This window comes from Pongo abelii, chromosome 4 (assembly GCF_028885655.2).
Source record: "Pongo abelii isolate AG06213 chromosome 4, NHGRI_mPonAbe1-v2.0_pri, whole genome shotgun sequence".
NCBI lineage: Eukaryota > Metazoa > Chordata > Mammalia > Primates > Hominidae > Pongo > Pongo abelii.
In genome coordinates, this window is record NC_071989.2 from 159,922,474 (window position 1) to 159,949,648 (window position 27,175).

A 27,175-nucleotide genomic window follows, 5' to 3' on the forward strand; every position below is an offset into this window, starting at 1 on the left:
TTTAAAGGCTTCCTCCAGCCTACCACGAAACATGGCTGGATTTTCCTCCTTGCCTTGTGTAACCTCCCTTACTTTATCATAATTTACTGCCTTAGTTAATCTCTTTCTCATTCCTCCAAGGACAGCCTCAAGAAATTTAGCCCGGTGGTTCATTCCCACGGGGGCGTTATAGTCTCAATTAGGATCAGTAGTGGGAACTGTGTCTGGGCCTCGGTAATTGCCCTGAGGGTTTCAGGTGGATAATTCATCCACTTCCCTGCTGGCAGACTCAAAGATTTGTTCCTTTCCTGAGGGAGTGCCAACAGGTTGCTAGAATGAATTGACCATCTCTCCATGAGAGATCAAAGGCTAAGGTCAAAGTTTGGAACACATCTGCAAATTTCCTAGGATTGTCAGAACAGCTTCCTAGCTTTTCCTTACATTGTTGTATATTAGTTATAGAGAAGGAGGCCTGCACTAGGACTGGCCCCTCAACTCCTGCTACTTCCCTAAGGTGTAGCAGGGCTGAAAGGAGAGCTGAATACAGGGTTCCCCTCCGAATGTGAGGGGGACTTAGTAGGGTCTCTGGTGTTTGCTCCTGGGCTTTAGCCTCAGGAGCACTTGCAAGGGGCTATATGGGGGTGGTCACTGTTCACTCTGAGAAACAGGTGGCCCTTGTAAGAGGGGGTCATCTATAATATGTAGTTGTCCCTTAGAACTTTCCTTTGTGGGGTAGGTTCTGGGAGTTTCACAGACTATTAGGTTTTGGTAAAGGGTCATGGAAGTCTGTATGTACAAGATTTCTGACTATGTGCCCTGTCTCTTGCAAAATAGGCCTAATTGCAGGATGATGTCATAATTAAGTGTACCATTGACTACCCATTTTTTCCAGGCCGGGCAGCTCATAATGGAGCCAGACAGTACTGCAGAAAAAAAATTATGTGTTTTCTCTTTAGATTGCCAGGGTCAAATTTATTCCAATGGTGGAGGACGTAGCCAAGCGGGGAATCAGGTGGAATAGGTAGAGAGTTGCCCACAGTGGTCTGGAAAAGAGAAGAGGGCTTTGAAAAGTGGAGGGCTGACCAGGTGACCCAAATTTTACCTGAGGCATCCTCCTGGAAAAATTCTGGGCCCAAACTGGGGTCCCTGGGAGCATCTCTCCATTAGGGCCCTGACTTAGCCTGTTAGATGTCTCTGACCTTAGATAGGTGCAGGCACTGCTTTGGAATGGTTCCCTCCACCACTGAAGACCTACTGTGAACTTTCCTTAAGGTTTTCCCATGCCACTTAAAGCAACCCTTTTTTTTTTTTTTTGGCGACATAGTCTCGCTGTGTTGCCCAGGCTGGAGTGCAGTGGCATGATCTCGGCTCACTGCAAGATCCGCCTCCCGGGTTCACGCCATTCTCCTGCCTCAGCCTCCAAGTAGCTGGGACTACAGGCGCCTGCCACCACGCCTGGCTAATTTTTTGTATTTTTAGTAGAGACGGGGCTTCACCGTGTTAGCCAGGATGGTCTCCATCTCCTGACCTCGTGATCTGCCTGCCTCGGCCTCCCAAAGTGCTGGGATTACAGGCATGAGCCACCGCGGCCAGCAAAGCAACCCTTTAACTCTCTCAATTTAGGCAATAGTAGATTCCCTTTCATGAATTCCTCCCACTCCCCATGCATCACACAGACCACCTATGACATGCCTGGACCCTCTGACTCATATAACCTTTTTGCATAGCTAGGTGGGTTTTCTGTCCTTAGCCAGTCAAGTGGGGGAAGAGACGGGAAGAATTTAGCATAAGGTTTAAGTCACCTGAAACGTGTGAGTTTGCCCTGGATGAGCTGCTGCTGCTGCTGCCAGCCCAGCCACAGGTAGGGATCAGGGAGTATAATCAGAAAGGACATAAAAGAGTCTTTCACCCTTCTGGGCAGGGCAGCCATCCCTGTTCACTCATTGGCCTTCAGAGAACACTGGAGAGTGGCCCCGGCCAGTTCCCCTCAATTACCAAGGAGCTACTAGAAAAACGACCAGTGAAAGACTGAAAAAGCAAAAAAAGGAAGATAACTCAGAAAAAGAAAGAAAGAAAGAAAAGGACTAGGATTCAGAAAAACGAAAACAAGGAAAAAGACTCCTCACCCTAACCAGGCAGTGGCGGTCAAGTGCTTCGACATGGAAGCCTTTCAGTTTCACCAGAGAGTGGCCCTGGCCAGAAACTTGCAATTCCCTCTGTGCTTAGGCGCTGTCCACCGAGTTGGGTTCCAAGTTAGAAAGGAAAATAGAGAGGGAGAGAAAGATTCCCCTGCATTAAAAGGGAAAAGGAGAAAAATAAATCCCAAGCTTTGGGCCTACCTTCTCTCCTGGCTGGCTTGCCAAAATATGTTACCAGTAGAGGGTTTTGACGGAATGTTGTCTAGGTTCTTGGCGTTTTTGAACAAAGTATTGGAGAAAACACACAGAAAAGCAAGGAAAAAATGGAGCAATGAAAGAACAAAAACAAGGGTTTTTTAAAAATGAAAGTACACTCAACAGTGTGGGAGCGGGCCAAGCAGCAGCTCAAGGGCCCAGATACAGAATCTTCTTGGGTCCAAATTCCCCCTAGAGGTTTCCCATTGGCCATTTGGTGCTCACCTCATGTAAACGAAGTGGTGGCCCACAATCAGTCTGATTGGTTAATCAGAGGCCAAAGTGAAGTTACAAAGGTCACACTCCTGTGCAAACATCTGATTGGTTGTGGAAAGCAACCAATCAGGCTGAAGTTAAGTTACAAAGTTGCACTTCTATGCAGTTTTAACATATAAACTGAAATGTAGCATAGAAATTGAAATGTACTTTCAATTTCCCATCTGCTGCACAGAAAAGGTGGGGGGTTGTAAAGAGAGTAGCCTCTGGTCCTCTTGTTACTTAGGTGTGGAAAGTTAGGGTTTTCCTTTCGATTTAGTTCTAGGAAGTCAGCGTGAAATGGCCTTAGGTTCCCTGCCTGCAGACTCTATTCTCTTACCTCAGTTGGGCTGGATGAAAGGGAAGAGTTGATCAGAATGGGAGGATTGTTAGGTAAAGTATGGAGCTTAGTTAATAATAGTGTACCAATGTCATGCCCTCAGATTTTAAAAAAAAATTTTAATTTTTTATTCTTTTGCCACCTCCTTGTTGCTGGCAATTGAAAGAGCCCCCATGCCTGGGGCCCCAGTTATGCAGAAGCACAAGCTCTGGGTCTGCAGCCTGAACCCCTGGCCAGGCCAAGGGTGTCTTATCAACAATAGAGGAAACGAAGAGAACTTTGTACTATTTTTGCAACTTTTCTGTAAACCAAAATAAAAAGTTTACTTTAAAAAAAATGATCAGGTGAGTTTTAGATTCTACACATGCATTCATGTACTAAACAGATTGTCTATTATGCATCAGGCACTGGGTATAAATCAGTGCCTGCGTCATGATGCCACCCCTTGTGTAGTTTACAATCCTGTGGTAAATTGGCGGCACCAGTGACGACATCCCTGTTTTTTCTAAAAGCAAATCTCCAACTAGTGTATTAACCTGACAAAATATTGGCTGATGGGGTGTCTAAAAAGAAGTCTTGCTCTATCCCTTCCTAGCTGTGCGACCTTGGCAGAGCTAACCTCACTGTGTCTCAGTTTCCTCAGTGCTAAAATTGGGGAAGGAAAAAAAAAAAAAAGCATTCCCTCGTGAGTCCTTAGCATGCTTTCAAGCAGTTACTAAATGTTAGTTTTTATAACGGTTATAATTATTAAAAAGACACGGATTCGTGAAGTCAAGAGATCGAGACCATCCTGGATAACGTGGTGAAACCCCGTTTCTACTAAAACCACAAAAATTAGCTGGGTGTGGTGGCGTGCCTGTAGTCCCAGCTACTCGGGAGTCTGAGGCGGAAGAATCGCTTGAACCCGGGAGGCAGAGGTTGCAGTGAGCCGAGATCGCGCCACTGCACTCCAGCTCGGGCGACAGAGCGAGACTCCGTCTCAAAGCAAAAAAAAAAAAAAAAAAAAAAAGACACAGATATGGGGAAGCGTAACATGGCAGAGAGCCTGACATTTTTGTCAAGAAGGACTTGGGGATGAAAACACTGAATCCGCGGATTCCCAAAGGTCCTTCCGAAGGTGATGGCCCCGGCACGAGTCCACAAACCACAGCTCCGCCCCATCCCCTGCCCCCCGCCCCCCGCACCCCGCACTTCCCAGGAGCTCGGCTCCGCCCCGCCCCCGACTCCGCTCGGCCCCTCCTCGCGCCACGGCCCCGCCCCTCCCTCGCTCGCAGCTCCGCCCCGCCCTCGTGATCCCGCCCCAACCTCGTGCTAAGCTCCCTTCCATTCCAGCCGCATTCAGCTCTGCCGCACTCAGCTCCGCCCCTTTCTTTTCCAACTCCGCTTACGCGCCACAGAGGGAAGGCCTTGACACCTACGCTAGAGAGACAGGCTCCAATGAAAAGAGCGAGGGGGCGGAGCCGGGAGGAATCGGTCCAATTCTCGGCCGGGAAGTCTCTGGCCGGGACTGGGCAGGCCGAACCTGCCAGTGACTGGACTCAGCTTCTTTGCGTAACCAATACTGGAAGGCATTTAAAGGCGCCTCTGCCGCCACAGACCTTGCAGTTAGCTCCGCCTTGACCCACCTTTGCCGATGCAGTCCCTGATGCAGGCTCCCCTCCTGATCGCCCTGGGCTTGCTTCTTGCGGCCCCTGCGCAAGCCCACCTGAAAAAGGTGAGTGCACCCTCCTTTAAGAGTCTGTTTGCAGCCTCCTGGCCCAGCTACGGGTGTGCGAGTCTGGCTGAGATATGGGGGTGGCCACTCCGTTCTCTAGAGTTCTCTCTAGTTCTCTGCACTAGAGCCTTCCAAAGTAACTAATTATGGGATTCTGGTCTGTACAGTGAGGGTGGCCTCTAAAGACTTATTCTGCTCCGGGCCCTTTTTGGAGAGATTAATCTCACGTCTGCACTCTCTTGCCCTCCCTCCAAGCGCCTGAGTGAAAATGCAGACAGCCTTAAAACTAAGGCATTGCCCCCAGAGATTCAGTCCTGTTAACCCTGCACCTTACTCCTGACCCCCACTCCTTATGTCCCCCATGATAAGGCCTGCTGCCTCATCTCTTCCCCTGCTCGAATGCCCTGAGGTCTTCCTGAGAGGTGGGAGGGGTTGAGAGCTTCTCCAGGCCAGAGGATCCAGATTTGCCCATCTGGTGACAAATACCCAGGCCTGTGACCCCGCTGCCCTTGGTTGTGAGCCACTGAGACAGCAGTCCCCGTACCCTCCAAGCTTTCTCCTTCACTTCTCATTCACATCGTGCTGCAGATCCCTGGGAAAGGGAAGTTCTGTAATCCCTTGACCTGAAAAAGCCTAGTTCCTGGCTTATTGCAGCTAGCCCAGTGTCTTTCAGATTCAATCTATGTTGTTGGAAATGACAAGATGTTTCCCCTTTTAAAGGCTGAATAGTATTCTGTTGTGTATATATGCCACATTTTCTTTATGCATTCAATTTGATGGATAATTTCTTCATCAAGTGTCTGTTGATGGATAATTTCTTTATTCATCAAGTGTCTGTTGATGGACACTTAGGTTATTTCCATATCTTAGCTATTGTGAGTAATGCTGCAACGAATATGGGAGTGCAGATAGCCCTTCAAAATGTTGATTTCAGCTCCTTTGGATATATACCCAGAAGTGGAATAATGGCTCATATGGTAGTTCTGTTTTATTATCTCATTTATATGCGGATTCTAACCAAGTTGAACTTACAGAAGTTGAGAGTAGAGGTGGGGTCTCACTCTCTCACCCAGGCTGGAGTGCAGTGGGGCGATTGTAGCTCACTGCAGCCTTGAACTCCTGGGCTCAAGCAGTCCTCCCACCTCAGTCTCCTGAGTAGCTGGGACTACAGGTTTGGGCCATCAAGTTCTGCTAGGGAATAGGCTTCGAGATTTATTGCACACCAGGGTGACTATCGTCAGTAATGTATTATACACAGAAGCTCCTTAACTTTCCATGAGGTTATGTTCTGATAAACCCATCGTAAGTTGAAAGTGCATTTAATACAACTAACCTGAGCATCATAGCCTAGCCTACCTTAAACATGCCTAGCCTAGCCTACCTTAAACATGCTCAGAACATTTACATTAGCCTACAGTTGGGCAACATCATCTAACACAAAGCCCATTTCATAATAAAGTGTTGAATGTCTCATGTGATTTATTGAAGACTGTACTGAAAGTGAAAAACAGTAAGGATACTAAAAGTACAGTTTCTACTGAATATTTATCACTTAGGCACGATTGTAAAGTTGAAAAATGGTATGTCAAACCATTGTAAGTCAGAAACTGTGTGCATTTCAAAACAACTAAGAGAATACATTTCACATTGCATTGTACTCCATAAATGTATACAACTATGCTTTGTCAATTTAAAAAAAACCCAAGACCAGGTGCGGTGGTGCACACCTGTAATCCCAGCACTTTGGGAGGCTGAGGTGGGCAGATTGCTTGAGCTCAGGAGTTCAAGACCAGCCTGGGCAACCTGGTGAAGCCTCATGTCTGCAAAAATACAAAAATACAAAAATTAGCGTGGTGGTGTGCGCCAGTAGTCCCAGCTACTTGAGAGGCTAAGGTGAGAGGCCCAGCTACGCCTGAGCCTGGGAGGTCATGGCTGCAGCTGAGATTGCACCACTGCATTCCAGCCTGGGTGACAGCGTGAGACCCTATCTCACAAAAAAACCCCAAAAACTAAAACCCGATTCCATTGCCTCTTGGCTGCTAGCTGTGGTCAAGACATCAAACATTTCTGGTAGCAAAGGGATAGGTCCAACCCTGATCCCCTCCCTTCTACCATCTTGGAAGTGTTTGAGAGTGAGGAACAGTGCCGTGTAGGGGAAAGCTGGTGGTACTGAAAGCAGGGAGGCTTGGCTTCTGATCATTCCCCTGTCTCAATCCATGGATTTCCTAAGTCTTGGTCTCCTCATCTGTAAGATGGGTGTGATGGTGCCAACCTGCATCTCGGAGAGTTGTCGGTGAAGGGAAATGCATTCCTTGATGGAAAATTTCTAAAATCAGAAACAAATAAAGCCATATAAATCTGTGGGCTTGGCCTCACTCTGCCCCCGAGGCAGAAAGTCTGTTTTGCTTGTGGAATGAAGGAATGTGGACCTTTTGACTTCATTTGCCTGGAGAATTTATACCTTATTCCTGAATGTTGGCTGAGAATGTTTCTCTTGACTCCAGGGCTAGCCGCTATGAGGTGGAGTCTGGCTAGAGGCTGCTAGCTCACCCTACAAACTTGTTCTCATATATGCTGTGGGTATGGATGCCATCTCAGACTAGGTCTTAGATTGGCAGTTTTGAAGAGGCCCTGAGACATTATAAAGGTCACTCAAAATCACACAGCACCTACATCTTCTTGGGGCTCATGTGATTCAGAGCCCTGACCTTGAGTCCCTGGGCCAGATAAAGACGGGGATGGGGGGTGACAGTGAATGAACATCAGGAAACCTGAATTTCAGTTCCTCTTCTAGCATAACTGATCTTGTGACTACAGGCTGTGATGGGTGTTAGATAACAGGGGAGGATATCTAGCCCCATGCTAGTCATATAGTAGGTGCTTAATAGACTCTATAGTGCTGTATAGTGGCTGTCATTTGTTGTACCCATACTATGTGCTATGTACTGGGCTATGTGCTTTTTTCTTAAAAAAAAATTTGGAATAATTTTAGGTTTATAGATAGTTGCAGCAGGGCGTGGCGGTTCACCCCTATAATCCAGCACTGTGGGAGACTGAGGCAGGCAAATCATTTGAGGCCAGGAGTTCGAGACCAACCTGAACCTGGCCAACATGGTGAAACCCTGTCCCTACTAAAAATACAAAAATTAGCCAGGCATGGTGGCGTACACCTGTAGTCCCAGCTACTTGGGAGGCTGAGGCAGGAGAAATCACTTGAACCTAGGAGGCAGAGGTTGCAGTGAGCTGAGATCGCGCTGCTGCACTCCAGCCTGGATGACAGAGTGAGACTCTGTCTGAAGAAAAAAAAAAAAAAAAAAAAGAAAGAAAAGTTACAGAGATAATATAGAGTTTCTATAGACTCCTGACTCAGTTTCCCTGTTAGCATCTTATATGTACATATCACCAAAACTAAGAAACCAACATTATTAGTACATTACTGTTAACTGAATTCTAGACTTTATTTGGATTTCACCAGTTTTCCCATTAATGCCCTCTTTCTGAGCCAGGATCCAATCCAGGGTGCTGCATTGCCATTGTCATGACACATATCATTGTAGTCCCCCCCCCCCTCTAGCCTGTGACAGCTTCTTAGTCTTTCCTTGTTTATTCATGAGCTTGACAGTCTTGAGGAGTTGTGGCCTGTGCTTTCTGTATACAAACATCTTGCCTTCACAATAGCCCTGTGAAAAGATATCATTATGTCCACGTAATAAATGAGGAAATTTTGAACCCCTAGGGGGTTAACTTACCCATGGTCTCAGCTAGTGAGACTGGCTGAGCTGGGTTTTAACTCATACCTGTAGTACCCATATCTCTGCCTCCAGAGCTGTGCCTTTCCCCTCCATCTTGTGCCACCCCTTCCCACTTGTTGGCCTAGGCTGGGATGGCAGCTATCTGGTGACCAGCCTGGCCTTGGCGGGCATTGCTAATCCATTACACCTCCCTTCTCTGATGAGCCTGGACTCAGCAGCAGAATTTGTCACTACAGAGACAGCTAGCCGGGCACTACCCTCAGGAAGCCATCTTGCTACATCTCCCCCAGAGCCTGGGGAAAGAAGAGCTTAGGAGAGGGGAAGGGATTCTTCTCCGGTAGGTACTCTGGATACCCTACCCCCACCCCCAGCCCGGAATCAATCCTCTGTGTGGATCAGGCTGCCTTAGAATCTATGAAAGCAGCCCCACCCAGAAAACTAGTCCTGCTCCTATGTTGCCCTCCAGCCTGACTCTTAATTCCAGGCATTCTTTCCCTTGACCACTTTCAGTCTGTTCACAACCACAAATCACAGTGTAGTACTGTCCTTCAGTGGGGTTCCACTGCCCCTATAGTAAATGCAACCTCCCGGTTATAGCTTGTGGGGTCCTGCATTAAATGACCCTGCCACCCCTCCAACCTTGTCTGGGTCCCTCATCTACTACATTTAGCCCATGGCCTTCTCCCAGTGCCTAGAGCAGTCAAGCTTCTTTGTGCCTTGGGGCCTTTGCCTGAGTTCCCTTGGCCTGCACTTACATGTCTGACTCCGCATCCTGCAAGAGTCCAGCTTAAGTATCACTTCCCCACCACCCTATGTAAGTGAGTCCTTTGTTGCTGTCAGCATTACCTTCTGCTCTTTTCCTTTGTGGGACTCACAAATCATAGTGGGTGATATTTATTTGCATTAGACGGTAAGCTCCTCAAGGCAGGGCAGGAGCCAGGTCTGATTGTTTACCACTCTTGCCACAGCACTTAGCCCAGGGCCTATCATCATTGCTCCATAAATATTTGTGGAATGAATGTTGAAGGAAACATTTAGTGGCAACTATCCTGTCCTACCTTTCTTGGTCATGACATGACCTTTCATTCCAAGGGGTAGGAACCCATTCCTAAAAGCTCAGGTAAAGGGGAAGTTTATTACAGAGCTACAAGACATCTCATGGAGCTGCCGGCAGGAAGCAGAGGCTAGGATGCTAATGGCCCCCATTTAGTGAGCTGGCTCGCGCGTTGTGTCTGGCATTGGGTTATGAGCTTTACCTACACGCTCTAGCCCTTGCAACATCCTGGAGAGGAAGGTAGAAATGCCTCCAGTTAAAAGATGTGGAAATTTAGACTCCAAAGGGGAAACTGGCCTATAAAATCACATGGTAAGTGTGGCAGAGCTATGATTTCCACCCAGGGCTGTTTGGCTAAAGCTGTCATTCACCCATGTCTCTCTAAAGCCATGCCCTTCACTGCTACTCCATACTGCTTTTATAGATAGGGAAGTGGGACTTGATCTGTTCCCTTTTCCACAGACCAACAGAGCCCTTAGCCCTTAGCCCTAACTTCTGCTTGGTCATGGATCACAGATCTAGATGGTCTGGCCTCAACCCAAAACTTAGGATCCAGTGACAGCACAAAACCCCCATATCCCCAGCCTTTTATGCCTTAATTCCAAAATTGGGCAGAGAGAATCTGTCAGACTAGCTGGGGTTAGGTGATCCCTCTTGAAAGAGTCAGTGATGGGAGTGTTGAAGGTGGGCATCAGCTTGGGGGTGTGGGACTGGCAGGTTTTCTCTCTGAGACAGGGTGTGGATGGAGGGCATGCCAACAGTGTCTCATAGGTGGCCTCCAGGGGGCTGGGAGAGGTGAGAGTGGGTGGGCAGAGAGTCTTCACGGTGTGGGAGGTGTTCAAGATAGTCAGACAGGGTCCTGTTGGAGTGCGGAGTGGTGGTCACATGAAGTCACATCCAGATGTAGTGGTGGTGGAATCAGGAGACCTGGGGGACGTGGAGGAACAGGAGGAGCAGCTCAGCAGAGGGGTGATGAATGACCCAAGTAGGCGTGTGGCATGAGAAGTGGGATGGGAAGAAGACACTGGTTAGGACTGGGGAAGTCCACTGGGGATTATTCATCAGCAAGTGATCCACTGGGGATCTTTTCATGAGTGTCCTATTCCTTTCTGAGTTAATCACCTGCCCCTTGAGAGTGGGATTTCAGATGCTGTTAGATTTCCCATTGTGTTTTGTGTTTCCCATTGTTCCTGGCTCTGGGTTGGGCATGGGGTGTGACATGAACAAGGTCCTGGGTGTGGGCTGCAGAGGTGAATCCTCTAGGAGCTTGCCCTCTGCTGGGATTCCAAGGCTGGCTGGAGAGGAGCAGGCAGCAGGGAGGTGGGAAGTCAGAGAAGGTGCCCACCAAAGGCTAATTAGGTCAGTCTCCTGTTTTGAAGTTCCAGGTCTATCATATCCTGCCTTGTAGTTTACAATACACTTTTGGGAGATTATATCTTTTGAGTCTTTTAGTTTAGTCCTGCCTATAAAATGAGTAGGATAAGTGTTATCCCAGGTTCATAGGTGTGGAGTCTCATAGATGAGGCTCAGGGACAGGGGTGCCTCACCCAAGGTCACACTGCCAGGAGCTCGTTTTTCCTGTGATCTGTGATAGTTTCTTTTGTCAACCTTTTTCTTCTCCTCCTTCCTTGCTGCCTGATTGTCCCCGGCCATCCCAGCTCAGTAGCTTTTCCTGGGATAACTGTGATGAAGGGAAGGACCCTGCAGTGATCAGAAGCCTGACTCTGGAGCCTGACCCCATCATCGTTCCTGGGAATGTGACCCTCAGTGTCGTGGGCAGCACCAGTGTTCCCCTGAGTTCTCCTCTGAAGGTGAGCCTGGGGGTGGGTGGGGAAGGGGAGATGCCAGGATCTGGCCAGCAGGGGCACTGGGGCATGTATGCTTGGGGAACTGTGAAGAATTTCAGAATCCTGGATTCCCAGAGAATAGTACAGGACATGTAGATTCAGACACTCTTTCACAGGTTCGTGGAATCTCAGGATCATAAGATTGAAAGGAATCTCTGATGTCAGCGCCAGCAACTTCCTGGTGAGGGCAGGAGTGATGGATACCTTGCACCTGGCAGAAGCATCCTGGCCTTCTCTGGGCCAGATGGCCAATTGCTCATTATTGTCTGACAGCTCTGGTTGGCCAATTTGGGTTTGTTGTTAATTACAAATCGATATACCAATTAGCCAGTAATATATAATCACTTTAGAAAACACAAGTGGTCAAAAAATAAATAAAATAGGCCAGGTGTGGTGGCTCATGCCTGTAATCCCAACACTTTGGGAGGCTGAGGTGGGTGGATCTTTTGAGGTCAGGAGTTTGAGACCAGCCTGGCCAACATGGTGAAACCGCATCTCTACTAAAAGTACAAAAATTAGCTGGGCGTGGTGGCATGTGCCTGTAATCCCAGCTACTCAGGAGGCTGAGGTAGGAGAATTGCTTGAACCGAAGAGGCAGAGGTTGCAGAAAGCCAAGATCGCACCACTGCATTCCAGCCTGGGTAACAGAGTGAAACTCTGTCTCAAAATAAATAAATAAATAAAATAAATCACTTGAAATCTCACTACCTAGTGATAAGGGATAAGCACTTTTAACATCTTATAGGATATTCTTTGCAACTTTCCCCCGTACAATTACATACATAACACACATATTTATTTTTATCGGATATGTATGATAATAGGCAGTGCTCATTGTAAATGTCCTCCAGTAATCTAAATCCTAGAGATAGTCAGTGTTTGCTCTTTATATATCCCATCAGAATTTTTATGTGTTTGTAAGTACATACACACTTATACTCATGGGATTATATGATGTGTGCTATTATACTTGCTAATTTTTTTGCATCATACTATATGTTCCATATCTCTTTCCAAGGATTAGGTGGCTCTACTTAGTCAATTTTTTTTTTACCCAATCATTATTTTATTATTTTAATTTATTGTAATTTTAGGGACAGTGTCTCACTGTGTTGCTCAGGCTGGAGTGCAGTAGTGTGATCATGGCTTACTGCAGCCTTGACCTCCTGGGCTTAAGGGATCCTCCCACCTCAGCCTCCTGAGTAGCTGGGACCACAGGTGCATGTCACCATGCTTACCTGATTTTTTTATTTTTTATGGAGACGGAGCCTCCCTGTGTTGCCCAGGCTGGTCTCAAACTCCTGAGCTCAAGCAATCCTCCTGCCTCAGACTCTCAAAGTGTTGGGATTATAGGCGTGAGCCACCTTGCTCAGCCCACCCAATCATTTTTAATGGCAGAAATATTCTGATGTGGATCTTTCATAATTTATATAACAAGTCTATTGGTGAACATTTAGTTTGTTTCCAGGGTAGTTTTTATTTGTTTGTTTGTTTGTTTTGAGACAGGGTCTTACTCTGTTGCCTAGGCTGGAGTGCAGTAGCGCGATCTCAGCTCCCTGCAACCTCCGCTTCCCGGGTTCAAGTGATTCTCCTGCCTCAGCCTCCCAAAGTGCTGGGATTACAGGCACCTGCCATTGCGCCCCACTAATTTTTGTATTTTTAGTAGAGATGGGGTTTCACCATGTTGGCCAGGCTGGTCTTGAACTCCTGACCTCAGGCAATCTGCCTGCCTCGGCCTCCCAAAGTGCTGGGATTACAGACACCTGCCACCACGCCCAGCTACTTTTTGTATTTTTAGTAGAGATGGGGTTTCACCATGTTATCCAGGCTGGTCTTAAACTCCTGACCTCAGGCAATCCACCTGCCTCAGCCTCCCAAAGTGCTGGGATTACAGGCTTGAGCCACTGTACCCGGACAGAGGGTTTTTTTTGTTTGTTTGTTTTTTGTTTTGCTGTAATAACCACTTTTGTAGAAATTATTCTTACAGTACATCTTTTTATAATTTTCTGATTATCTAGATACACACTTTTTAGGTCTTTTGATACATTTTGTCAAAGTGCCTCCCAATGTTTGAACAAACTTGCATCATTTCTAGTGAGCACAGATGTCTCTTCATAAGTTTATTTGCCTTTTGTATTTTCTTTGGGAATAACCAGTTTGTTTCCATCCACTGACTATTTTAGGGGTGTATGTTTTTATATTTTCTTAGAAAACAATGAAGACTTTTCATATATCCATTGCAACACCATTTATTATGGTCCTTTCCTCTCTAGCTAAAATTGCTACCTTTATATGACGTTCCTCTATGCCCTTCAGTCTGTTCCTGATCCAGATCTATTCTGGTAAAAGTTTTGTCTTAATTATCTAGAAGATTCCTGATTTGGAATCTGTGTTTCTAACATTATCCTTAGACCTGTCTTAATCACAGCTCCTACATTATGGGGTTTCCTTGAGCAATACCTGAGTTAGAAAATCATGTAGAAAGTGCTTTGCACAGGGCCTGGCACCCAGGACATGCTCAGTACATTTTATATCTTGTGAACATTTCGATTAGTGTCTGTCTTATCCTGCAGCCTCTTGACCCAGACACAAGTCCTGGATATGTGGCAGCTTTCAGCTCCCCTGCACCTCCTACCAAGTCTTTTCCTAGTGGAGTCATTGTGTTTCCATTACTGTTCCTCAAGTGATAGGGGGTCAAGCCCTGTACCCTTGGATCTGGGCCGAGGGATGGAATCATTCCCTGTGTGTGGACACTGGACTGTTTCTCTGCCAGGGTCACACACATCTATTTGTGTGCTCCCTCTGCTGATCTGGAGTGTGGGCTCTCCTGGTAGGCCGTCCACCGTGCTCCCTCTGCTGCCATCACCATGCAACCACTGGTGTTTTCAGGGAGGGGGCTATGCAGCTGACTTGGAAACAAGAAGCTGGCAAACCCCCTCTTCTGCCCTCAGCCTGCTTTTCCTGGCTTCTTCACAAACCATTAAGATGGGTTTTACTCCCTATTCTCCTTTTCCATTGCTTTAGTACCTGTCATAAATTTGGGCCTACATAATCTCCTCTGTCTTTACTGTCACTTGTGCTTAGGAAAAATTAGCCTCAGATCCCCTCTGCTCCTTCTTTTTCCCCAATTTTTTTTTTTTTTTTTTTTGAGATGGAGTTTTACTCTGTTGCCTAGACTGGAGTGTTGTGGCACGATCATGGCTCATTGCAACCTCTGCCTCCCGGGTTCAAGGGATTCTCCTACATCAGCCTCCAGAGTAGCTGGGATTATAGGCGTGCACTTTTTTAGTAGAGATGGGGTTTCGTCACGTTGGCCAGGCTGGTCTCAAACTCCTGACCTCAGGTGATCTGCCCACCTTGGCCTCCCAAAGTGCTGGGATTACAGGCGTGAGCCACCATGCCCGGCTCCCAATATTTCTCGTATATATATATTTATTTGGTTCAGTTCTTTTTTCAGGATATGTGCATATCAACTATTAGATGAAAGCTCTTCTGACCACTTGCTAGGGAGAAGAGACGATGAGGGACAAAGGGTCTCAGGAAAGGTTGCAACTTGACCCAGGTCACAAAGCTAGTTGTTAGCATGGACAAGGCTGGTATGTTTATCTTGGGGTTTGGTTCCTGAGCTTTTACTGGCAGGGAGGTAGACTTGGTGCTTGGTGTATTGGCAGGGGAGGGTAGAGGAGTGCTGCAGATTCAGTTCCAGAACTCTCCTCTTGCCCAGCAGACCCGCTTATGAGAGCTGCCCAGAACTAAGCTCTGGATGAGCCTGGAGCACTCTTGGTGTCCATGGGGCTTCGACCCCTTGTTACACTGAGGCCCAGAGGAGAGTGACTGCCCAAACTCAAGAAAGCAACTGCCATCCTCTCTTCCTCTGATCTTGCTGTAGTGAAATTTCTTTGATCAAAAGTCAAATCTGGGACCTGGCTGGATTTGACTCCAGCTGCAATTTTTAAAAGTTAAATGTCCCAGATTCCATGGCCATGGGTAAGACTGGGGCCTGCTCAGGAGCTCCCTTTTCTCTTTTGACTTGCTCCATGTGATCTGGCATAGTTAATAACTCCCACTGCCCAGCGCTCCCTCAAGTTCCAGCCTGTGGGACCCTGGTTTTCCCATCCTCGAGAATTGTAAATTGTCACGTATTTGTCATATGTACTTATTCCAGCCTTTCAGGCCTGGTAACTTGGCTCCCCCAGCACCCAAATATACATGCCTGGGCTCATTACTCCGCCCTGCTTCCTTTTCTGAGTCATAGTAGCAAATAGATTGAGAATAAGAAATGAGCCATTATTTGTAATTTCCAAATGGTAGGTGTGGCTGCTGCCTTAGAACCCTCTGTTGACTTCAGTTCAGTACACTTCTTGTGTCGTGCTGGTCCTGTGCTGGGGTTAGGAGTAGAGATGAGGGAGCCACTACCCCTTCTGGTAGATGCAGCCCTACAGGTTCCAGCCTGGTGGGAGGAGCCCTGGCAGGACTTGTCCCCCTACTGGCCTCCTCCACTGCGTGTTCTCGCTCAGGGCATAACTGGCTCAAACATTTTCATTAGGGTATTGGCGACACAAGGAGAGAGTATTGGCTAAGGAAAAAGGCAGGGCAGAAGTCACGGAGGAGGAAGCTTTTGATTTCAGGCACTGTGCAAAGTGCTGGTATTTCCCTCTCAATGGGACCTGTGAGAGAGGTAGGCACTCTAAAATATCCCACTTTTGAAGATGAGGTGAGGCCGGGTGCAGTGGTTCATGCCTGTAATCCCAGGACCTTGGGAGGCTGAGGCGGGTGGATCATTTGAAGTCAGGAGTTTGAGACCAGCCTGACCAACATGGTGAAACCCCATCTCTACTAAAAATACAAAAACATTAGCCAGGTGTGGTAGCTCATGCCTGTAATCTCAGCTACTCAGGAGACTAAGACAGGATAATCGCTTGAACCCAGGAAGCAGAGTTTGCAGTGAGCCAAAATTGCCCCACTATACTCCAGCCTGGGTGACAGAGTGAGACTCTGTCTCAAAAAAAAAAAAAGAAGATGAGGGAATGGCCACTGAGAGAGATTAAGTAACTCACCCAAGGGCACAATAAAACTAGGAAGTGGCAGAACTAGCATTCCAACCTAGGCCCTCTGACTTTTCCTAGGCAGTGGGGTAGAAGCAGGTTTGATGAGAGAGAGGAGGGCTGAGAGGGTGCTGTGTGGCCAGTGGTGGAGATAATGGGTATGTCTTAGCAGCAGATGAGGGCAGTGAGAGGAGCAATTTGAATTTGTCCACTCAGAACACAGGATATGCTGACTTCTTTGTTCTTTTTGGGCCTGGAGGAAGGCAGCTAATATCTCGACATCTGGGGCATCTGGAAGACTTGAGTCCGTGGCCTGGGAACCAGCCTGAGCCCAGCAGCCTCTTAGGACATAAGCGCCCATCCAGGATTTATCTCTTAGAAACAGAGCCCCAAATAAAGTGAGCCTAGAGGCTGGGATTCCTAGAATGCTAGAATGTCAGAGCTGAAAGGGATCCTAAAAATGTGATTTCCTGCCATAACACTCACAACTAATCAGATATTTGAGAAAGCTAATTTCCTGGTGCTCTTTCCTTGGAGTTTTCCCTTGATACCTTTGGTGGGTGATAGACATGGTTCTAAAGGACAACTCATTTGGCACTAGAGGCAGCTAATACATGGTGACTGTTCAGCACGTGCCCGGCACAACTGGGATGTCCACCATGAAATTCTGGCCACTTCCTCCTGGCCAGCTTCAGCCTCCAAAACAGGAGCAAAGTCATGACAGCATGGAGGTGTCAAGTGTGTTCTAGAGCTTCTCACCCAGCTCTACTCCAGGCACAAGAGTCTTTTGTAGCTTTCCCAGCTGAGTCAGGGAGCCCACTACTCCTTGAGGCAGCTCCATCTGTTGTAACCTAGCTATGATTTTATACCAGTCTCAAGGTGATCTTTCTATACATTCCCATTGTTCTTAATTCTGTCTTCTGTGGCTGTACGGAGAAAATGTGACCCAAGAGCAGCCAGTTGGGTTCATTTTGGTAACCAGCCCATCAGTTGGTAGTAACTACCTGAAGTCCTATGCAGAAAAGGATTTTGGGGCCAAGACTGGGCTCAGAAGGAAAGCCCAGGAAACAATGCCACAGTTAACCAATTAGCAGTTAGATGACAAGTGCATTTCAATACAAGTGTTAGAGCCAATCTTAGGGTAGTGACTACCTAAAGAACTCTAAGACTATGGACTGAGCGTGATGGCTCACACCTGTAATCCCAGCACTTTGGGATCCCAGCACTTTGGGAGGCGGAGGTGGAAGGATTGCTTGAAGCCAGGAGTTCCAGACCAGCCTGGGCAACAAAGTGAGACCCCATCTCTACAAAAAATACAAAATTAGCTGGGTGTGGTGCCTGCCTGTGTTTCCCAGCTACATGGGAGGCTGAGGCAGGAGGATCGTCTGAGCCCAGGAGGTTGAGGCTGCAGTGAGTGCAGTGAGCCATGATACAAAAATAAAAAAGAATTCTAAGTCTATGTATAGTTCAGTGTAGGGGGAAAATTCACATTTGATTGTTAATGTCTGCCATGGGCACAATAATACACTATACTCACACATGGGCCACAATGTTGCCATTCCTAGAACAGACTATCTCTAAGATCTCATACAGTTACAAATTCTATGATTAAAATATATTGCTGCTTTTTTTGAAGAGACAGAAGAGCTGATATGTTTGCCCTGGAATTCATACTTATAACCTTTTTCAAACCTTTGTTTTTTTTTGTTTTTTTTTTGTTTTTACCAGGTGGATTTAGTTTTGGAGAAGGAAGTGGCTGGCCTCTGGATCAAGATCCCATGCACGGACTACATTGGCAGCTGTACCTTTGAACAATTCTGTGATGTGCTTGACATGTTAATTCCTACTGGGGAGCCCTGCCCAGAGCCCCTGCGTACCTATGGGCTTCCTTGCCACTGTCCCTTCAAAGAAGTAAGTACTTAGGGAGGAGAGAGCATTACCCCTGTGGCTAAAGAGATGGGGTTTAGAGAGAAGGGTCTTTGCATTCTCCTCCTGCAGATCTGGATGTCTCTGGATTTGTAAGCCAGTGTGACCTATCAGGAATCACTTATCTTCCAGGAGCCTCAGTTATCTATGAAATGGGAGACTTGAACTTAGATGTGATCTTCAGGGCCCTTTATCCATAATAATCCATGCTGTACAGTACTATGGCCTTCTCTAATCTTGTGCGGCCATTTTGAGAATGGGAAGAGGGGTGGTAGTTCATGGCTACAATCCTAGCAGTGGCTCTAGGAGAAAGACCCCATCAGTAGGCTCCCACTGACTGGCGGTCCACTGGCTTTCCCACAGGGAACCTACTCACTGCCCAAGAGCGAATTCGTTGTGCCTGACCTGGAGCTGCCCAGTTGGCTCACCACCGGGAACTACCGCATAGAGAGCGTCCTGAGCAGCAGTGGGAAGCATCTGGGCTGCATCAAGATCGCTGCCTCTCTAAAGGGCATATAACATGGCATCTGCCACAGCAGAATGGAGCGGTGTGAGGAAGGTCCCTTTTCCTCTGTTTTGTGTTTGCCAAGGTCAAACTCCCACTCTCTGCCCCCCTTTAATCCCCTTTCTACAATGAGTCCACTACCCTCACTGAAAATCATTTTGTGCCACTTACATTTTAGGTTGGGGCAAGCAGCCCTGACCTAAGGGAGGATGAGTTGGACAGTTCTTGATAGCCCAGGGCATCTGCTGGGCTGACCACTTTACTCATCCCGGTTAACATTCTCTCTAAAGAGCCTTGTTCATTTCCAAAGCAGTTAAGGAATGGGAACCAGAACGTTTTAGGACCTGAAGAGTCTTTATGACTCTGTCTCTCTCACTCTTTTTTTTTTTTGTCACTAAGTTAAAAGGAAAGTGAGAGTATTAACGTTTTTGTTCTCCTCCAGCCCCCTGTTACGATGAAGGGGCAAAAGTATTTGCTCTTAGTCTATTCCTCCCTTAACTTCTGTGACTAATTTTGATTTCCTTTCTAGATTTGCCCAATTAATACTAGGGTGCAGTGTATCCTGGAGAGGTAGGGTGTGTGGGGGGAGGAATCCCTTGGGGGAGATATTAGGAGTGCTCTGTTGTTTATAAACTCAGGTACCCGCAGGGCCTAGCAGGAGACTTAAATGACTGACAAGAACCATGAGAAACATGTTGCTTCCAGGCTTGATTTCGATTTTTCCCTTTTTTTTTTGAGACAGAATCTCACTTTGTCACCAGGCTGGAGTGCAGTGGCGCAATCTCGGCTCACTGCAACCTCCGCCTCCCGGGTTCAAGCGATTCTCCTGCCTCAGCCTTCCAAGTAGCTTGGACTACAGGCCCTGCCACCACGCCCGGCTAATTTGTGTATTTTTAGTAGAGATGGGGTTTCACCATGTTGGCCAGGATGGTCTCGATCTCTTGACCTCATGATCCGCCCACCTTGGCCTTGCAAAGTGCTGGATTACAGGCATGAGCCACTATGCCCAGCCGATTTTTCCTTTTTGATTAAAGATACTATTACAATGTAAATGTTTCTTACACAGAAAGTCACAGCACATGTGCCCGTTGATACAAGGCTGCTGAGGCCTGGTCTCCAGTTGGAAATATAATTAAGGGTGGCAAGGACTGGAGTAAGTTGGAGAGTGCATAGCCAGTCTGTGAAGACAACTGCCAGATACTGGCAATACTCCAGACTGGTGACAGAGTGAGACTCTGTCTCAAAAAAAAAGTTTCAATGTTTACTCCTAGAGAAGCCAAAAATCCAGATTTGTATATGAAATCTTACTATTTTAAAAGATTGGCAGCTAATTCTTTTTTTAAAAAGCTGTGCAGTGTGATGTGTCCCAAACGGACTGGCTCATGGGTGGCCACTTCACAACCTCTAATCTCAGACCGTGCATGCCTTGTCCTCTTAAGATAACTCCTGTGGGACCATTTCTCCCTCCATAGGGCCAAAGCCATAGTGTCCGGTCCCAAGGACAAGGCTCTTCCAGTGCTAGGAGAGGTATGGGCAGCCTGTCACCTGTGAGCTGTGGGGATCACGAGGCTGCCTGCCTCAGTCTTGGAGTCCTGTCGGGTGAATGAGGCAGGTGGGAAAGAGCCTCACCAGAAGCTGCTTTTGGAGCAGGGGTCCAAGGAAGAGAGGGTGGCCTCGACATCAAACTGCCTGGATTTTTCTACCACCCTGTTACACCATAGCAACTTCTGAAACACATACCAGCCCTGAGTTCTGGGCTCATTTGAAGCCTGGAATAGCAATAAATCTTTTTAACTTGCTGACAGTTTCTCCCTTGCCTTGCTGCTGATTTCACTGATCACATCTCAGGATTTCAAAAGTGTTTTTGGGGTGGGGCTCTTTTGGTTGGAAGGGTTTGTTGGAACGGTACAGGTGAGCCGAGGCGATTCCAGGGACAGACGCTTCTGCAGGAGCTTGAGCTTGCTTGTTGTTTCTGCTTCATCGCCATCCAGCTCCCCTGTTTGCTATTTTGCTTTCCATCACATCATGACTGCGGAGAGTGAAAATCACCTAGTGACCATTGAACAGGCCCCAGAGACAAAATCTTTTTATCTGAGGAATTTAAAAGGGAGCAAAGACCACCTGGTGACTATCAGGCCATGCAGACGCAAAACTTCTTATTTGGGGAAAATTAGAAGTAATTAGACTTTCCTATTATCTAAAGCAGGCGTCTGGTTCCAGATTTCTTTTCCCCGATAAAAACCTTATGAGTAACTAAAATTTCTGTACATCTCCGGAATGCCATGCTGAAACTCACTGCAACCCCACGGTCCCACTTTAAGGTCTATAAATATCCCTAAGGAGAAATCCACCATGGTACGTTCAAGTCCTCTCACTGAGGTGCCCCATTGCAGTCTTCTGCAGCATTCTTCTAATACCTTTCCTTTTTCAAACTTATACTGTTGTTGGTGAATTCTTTTTACCAACCCACGAGTTGACCACTTCCCAATGCCGGGGCTCTGACGCCTCACCTGGCAATGACCTCCACAGCCGTTTCCCTCTGTTGGATCTTCCAGCCTTATTCTCAACAGTTGCTTTTTAGTTCACATTCTTGACCGAATCTCAGTAGCTCAGTTAATCTTTTTATGTCTGCTCTGCTCTTGGGTCATATGTTCCTTGAGGTTTCTTAGGGGTGGGGGATGAGGAGTTAAAGGTGGCAGGTCAAAGTTCAATCGCAGGTCAAAGCAGACTTTTTAATAAATGGTGCTGAGCCAACTGGAAAGCCCCTTGGAGAAAGTCGAAGTTAGACCTGTACTTCACACCATATGCAAGAATGAACTCCATCTGGATCCAGGATCCAAATGTAAGAAAATGAAGCCATATAAATACAGAAGGAAACATGGTGGAAATATCCAGTGGCAACAAAATATTGACACATTTGACTACATAAAGATAATAAAAATGCTTAGTAAAAACACAATAAAATCAAATGACTGGGAGAAAAATTTATCCAGCCTATATCATAGACAAACAGTTAGTATTCTTACTATATAAGGAATTAAAAATTAAGGGACAAAGGACCAAAAACTTGATAGAAAAACTGGGAAAAGACATGAACATACACACTCATGTAAAGATATAAAAATGGCTCTTTGAAATGAAATATTCAAACTAACTCATTAGAGAAATGTAAATTGAGATAATACTGAGATACCATTTATCATCTCTCAGACTGGTGAAAGAAAGAACAACACATTTCTGTTAGGCAAGGCTATAGGGAAACACACTGTCATCACTGTTGGTAGGAATGCAAACTAGTATGACTTCTGGAGGGGAATTTGTCAGTACTTAACAAATTGCAGAAGCATTTACCCTTTGACACAACCATTTCCACTGTGGGAATTTCCCTTGAAGATGCACCTCCAACAGTACAAACATACAGATGCACAAGATTACTCATTGCAGCACTGAGACTGCAAATATTGGAAGCAAAGTCATGTTCATATACACGAGAAAGCCTGAGGAAACCATGGCACCAATGGCATACCCACATGATGGAATATTATTGAGCTGTAAAAAAAATGAGGAAGATCTCTATGAATCGGTATAATTATTTTCAAGATATACTAAATGCAAAAAGCAAAGTACAAAAAGTAGAAAGTGGTACTTTGTATGTAAGAAAGAAGGAGATGTAAGAAAGCACATGTATCTGCTTGTTTATGCAAAGTAAATAAGGAAAGATTGACCAGAAAGTAATGAGCTCTCTATGGATGGTAGGTGGGTGTAGAGTAGAAAGAAGGGAGAAATCATAACAGTATAAAGGAAGAAGGGATGGAACACTGCCGAGTGTATCTGAGTATATTTTGTGTAACTGTGACTCTTAGAGCCATAGTAATGTTTCTCATGCCCCCCAAAATAATTAAAGTCAACCAGGATATGAGGAGAGTTCAAAATGAAATACAAACAGTAACAAATGAACTTACTGCATTTCAAATGCATAATACAACCACATTGAAGGAGGTGGGCAAGAAAAATAAGAAGTTATAGCATTTTGATGGGATACTAGAAAGAGAAAAGGAACTGTACACAAATACCAGAGTCTAGTTAGCAAATTTTTCACAGAAGCCAAAGTTAGCAATTCAGGAAGTACTTTATGTGTATATTAGGATTGGGAAAACTATATGATAGGTAACGAGAACATGGGCGACATATTGAAAGGACACAGGAACCAAACTGAATGTCCTTCAGTGGCCAAATCTTGGGCAATTTGAGCAATAAAATAATGACAATAATCAGTTATAGTCCACTGACTAAAAATACACTATAGAATCCTATACACAATGGAATCACAAATGTAGAAGGAATGATAGAAATAGAAAAAATGGCTGGGCGCAGTGGCTGACACCTGTAGTCCCAGCACTTCGGGAGGCCAAGGTGCGTGGATCATCTGGGGTCAGGAGTTCAAGACCAGCCTGGCCAACATGATGAAACCCTGTCTCTACTAAAAATACACAAAATTAGCCAGGCATGGTGGCACGTGCCTGTAATCCCAGCTGCTCCGGAGGCTGAGGCAGAAGAATCGCTTGAACTGGGAGGTGGAGGTTGCAGTGAGCCGAGACTGTGCTACTGCCCTCTAGCCTGGGCGACAGAGTGAGACTCCGTCTCAAAAACAAACAGAAAAACACCATTAGGCAAACACCATAGGAATAGTTGCAGACAAGAAACACCTATGAATGCCAAAGTAGTGAACAGAAGTGTGATGGGAAACAGGATTTTGCATGGTTTTAAGATCCCTTCACAAGATACTAATTACAAAGGGAAAAACAGTCACTGTAGTGAATAAACCTGACAGAAACCACCTTAGCCAAGTGATCAAGTTAACATCACCACTAATAAGACACACTAAGTACCTTCCAATATGATGCACTGAGAAGGGCACAATGTCACTTCTGTGATATTGTCAGAAATGTGCAATCTCAGTGCAACCATGAGAAAAGATCAGACAAGCCCAAACTGAGAGACACTCTACAAAATAACCGGCCAGTACGTTTTGAAAGTGCCGAGGCCGTGAACAATAAGGAAAGACTGAGGAACAGTCATGGACTGGAAGAGGTTAAAGAAATACGATAACTAACTGCATTGTGAGATACCGATTTGGATGTTGGATTAGAAAAAGGACCAGAAATAAGATTTCACCAATGTCAATTATTTGGTTTTGATAATTGTACTGTGGTTATGTAAGATGTTAACATTAGTAAGAGCTGGGTGAAGGGTACATGGAAACTATTATTTTTGCCACCCTTTGAAAGTCTAACTTTTTTCAAAATAAAAAGTTTTAAAAATAGTTTGCTGAAGTTCTCATTTTGAGAAAAAAAAGATATGAACCTTGTATTACTTAGAGTTCTGTACAGGGACAGAACTAATGGAACTAATAGAAATATATACAAAGGGGAGTTTACTAAGTATTAACTCACTTGATCACAAGGTCCCACAATAGGCCATCTGCAGGCTGAAGAGCAAGGAGAGCCAGCCCGAGTTCTAAAACTGAAGACCTTGGAGTCCAATGTTCGAGGGTAGGAAGCATTCAGCACGGGAGAAAGATGTAGGCTGGGAGGCTAGGCCAGTCTCTCTTTTCACATTTTTCTGCTTGCTTATATTCTAGCCACGCGGGCAGCTGATTAGATTGTGCCCACCCAGGTTAAGAGTGGGTCTGCCTTTCCCAGCCCACTGACTCAAATGTTAATCTCCTTTGGCAACACCCTCACAGACACACCCAGGATCAATACTTTGTATCCAATCAAGTTGACACTCAGTATTAACCATCACAAACCTGCTATCATGCAACTGCAGTACAGGAGAAGGGGGTGAACCTTTATGCAGAATCTGGGTTAGTGGCTGAGGTCAGAAAGGGTTTTCCTGAGGAAGTGATAGCTGAGATCTGGAAAATGAGGAGGAATTAAGCAGGTGAAGAGAGAGGAGAAGAGCGTAAATGGAGGCCCAGCAGCAGCGGGAAACATGGTGCATTTGAGGAACTGGACAAAGGCTGGCTGGTGTGGCTGGAAGGAAAAAGTGTAATTGGGGCAAGAAGAAGCTGGAGAGGTGGGGAGAAGCCTTTCTTTTTTCTTTTTTTCTTTTTTTTTTTTTTTTTTTGAGATGGAGTCTCGCTCTGTCACCCAGGCTGGAGAGCAGTGGAGCGATCTCGGCTCACTGCAAGCTTCGCCTCCCGGGTTCACACCATTCTCCTCTCAGCCTCCCAAGTAGCTGGGACTACAGGTGCCCACCACCATGCCTGGCTAACTTCTTGTGTTTTTAGTAGAGATGGGGTTTCACCATGGTCTCAATCTCCTGACCTCATGATCCACCCGCCTCGACCTCCCGGGAGAAGTCTTTTGGTTCACCCATGTCTCCCTGACCAGGAAGCCAACTTCCTAAGTTTGAGTCCACCTGAGAATTTTCCCTTGAGAGAGTCTATCTTGCCAAATAAATTTCACTTGCAATTGGGGTTGGCATGCCAGGGAGGTGTTCTGCTCCCCACCCCCTTTTTCTTCCCTTTTGAACTCAGATCTGGGAATTGCTTAAGGAGCTCCTTTGTGGGTTTGAGACAGGCACAACCTGGACTTGGCGGATAACAAGTCTTGTCGATCCTTAGAGAGCTGCCTGTCAGTTCCATTCCCAGGGCACTATGGCTTATAAACCACTGCACTTGTGCACTGACTTATATCACTTGGTAGCCAACTCTCAATGCTTCACCTTCACGTGGGTGACTTCCCCAGCCCTGCACATGCAGGGCGTATGTGCTTAGCGATCTCAGTTTGTGTTCCTTAGCAATCCCAACTCTCCCATTTCTTTTTTTTCCAATGGCCTTGTTTTTTGTTTTTTTAGATGGAGTCTCGCTCTTGTTGCCTAGGCTGGAGTGCAATGGCATGATCTTGGCTCACTGCACCCTCTGCCTCCTGTGTTCAAGCGATTCTCCTGCCTCAGCCTCCCGAGTAGCTGGGACTACAGGTGCCTGCCACCATACCTGGCTAATTTTTGTGTTTTTAGTAGAGACGGTGTTTCACCATGTTGGCCAGGCTGGTCTCAAACTCCTGACCTCAGGTGATTCACCCACCTCAGCCTCCCAAAGTGTTGGGATTACAGGCGTGAGCCACTGTGCCCGGCCTCCAATGGCCTTGTTGAAGATCTGCATTCAGCTTCTTCTTAAACTGATTGATTTTACATGTCATTCCCCTTTATGCCCCAACCATTGTCCAGCTCAGTCATGTCAAGATAAATCACATTTGTCCAGTAGAGAAGTACAGTGGCAAATGATTCTGAAGGTCCTGGGGGACCTTCCCACATACTTTGTATCCTTCTAGATCTCTCTGTTTCAACTCTTAGGTCCCAGTTTTTTCCAAAGAAGCATGTGGCAGCAGATAATTCAGCCTATGTTGCACAACTGGAATGACCAATTTGGGTCCTATCAGTGCTGACTGCCATCAGAAAGTGTTTTCTATACCAGTTACATGGTGATCTCTTATCTGATAGCTTACCTCCCTTATCGGATTTTTGTATATTGCTCTATTCTGCATCCAGACCTTTGTTCCAGGGTTGGCTATCTATCATCTGCAGATCATTTCTGCATGTATGAGAAGCATACTGCTCTCATGTATGAGAAGCAGAAATCCTTACATTCCTTTTTTTTCCAGAGGTTCTTTTGCAACCCAGGGTCTATTCACTTCATGAGGTTTGTGATTGTTTCAGAAACTGCATGCAAAACTTATGCATATATGTGAATTTTATAGAAGGAGGAGCCACAGCTTTTATTAGAATGTCAGTGAGCTGCATGAGCCCCCAAAAGTCATAAACCACTGCCTTACCTCCATTTAATTGCTCCATATTCTATAGTAAGGTTTGCATATGTTCCTCAAAGCCTTTCCTTCTCCAAGTTCATGGTCTGGATCCAAAAAGAGCAGAGACTTTTTATTGGCTGATAGCTTTCTATGTAGCAGTAGGATATTCTTCCCTACCTCTCCTTCATGATAACACAGCTACCTCACATCTCCTCTGAGAGGCTGTTGTTTGGCATCTGACCATTGGTAAATGGATGATATATTACAGAGGGGGAATGCTGCTAACTCCAGCTGAAATGCCTGTTATTCAGGCCGTAATATCAATCATCTAATAGAAGGTGAAGCTGAAAATTGATAATCTCTACAAATATTAATTATTCTGTAGAGTTATCTTTCATTGGTGTTATAGTTTACAATAAAAAGCTTTTTAAAGGTGGCATTTCTTCTACAGTGAAACAAATCATCATTAATACTTTCCCCCTTAAAATGAATTTTCTTTAGTTATGAAATCAATACATTATTTTTTTAAAAAATGCAACAACATAGGCAAGCAA

General features: G+C 46.0%; 2 protein-coding genes across 5 annotated transcripts in view; one reads left to right on the top strand and one right to left on the bottom strand.

Moving 5' to 3' along the window:
- The first annotated feature begins 4,308 nt into the window (after positions 1-4,308).
- On the top strand, positions 4,309-20,609 carry GM2A (ganglioside GM2 activator). Of its 2 annotated transcripts, none has more exons than XM_009241200.4 (4): positions 4,309-4,681; positions 11,146-11,298; positions 18,108-18,290; positions 18,669-20,609. In XM_009241200.4, the coding sequence occupies exons 1-4, from the start codon at positions 4,601-4,603 to the stop codon at positions 18,822-18,824; spliced, it is 573 nt and encodes a 190-aa protein (XP_009239475.2). In that variant the 5' UTR covers positions 4,309-4,600; the 3' UTR covers positions 18,825-20,609. The 2 variants fall into 2 exon arrangements, with proteins under 2 accessions (XP_009239475.2, XP_063580401.1); XM_063724331.1 differs by having other exon boundaries at positions 4,428-4,680; positions 11,136-11,298.
- The window catches only part of SLC36A3 (solute carrier family 36 member 3), a 48,752-nt gene continuing 29,693 nt past the window's right edge, over positions 8,117-27,175 (bottom strand). For 2 of the 3 annotated variants that reach the window (XM_054556089.2, XM_054556095.2), the window contains exon 12: positions 8,123-8,361. In XM_054556089.2, the coding sequence (XP_054412064.1) occupies positions 8,351-8,361 (11 nt within the window). In that variant the 3' untranslated portion in view covers positions 8,123-8,350. Of the gene's footprint in view, positions 8,362-27,175 lie in introns of all 3 variants that reach the window. The other variant, XM_054556092.2, reaches the window with a different exon arrangement.

Bases quoted from the DNA above. Each gene is read 5' to 3' on its own strand.
- GM2A (XM_063724331.1), top strand. From the start codon at position 4,601: ATGCAGTCCCTGATGCAGGCTCCCCTCCTGATCGCCCTGGGCTTGCTT. The intron at 11,299-18,107 runs GTGAGCCTGGGG...TGTTTTTACCAG, and splicing joins CCCTGAGTTCTCCTCTGAAG to GTGGATTTAGTTTTGGAGAA. The intron at 18,291-18,668 runs GTAAGTACTTAG...GCTTTCCCACAG, and splicing joins GCCACTGTCCCTTCAAAGAA to GGAACCTACTCACTGCCCAA.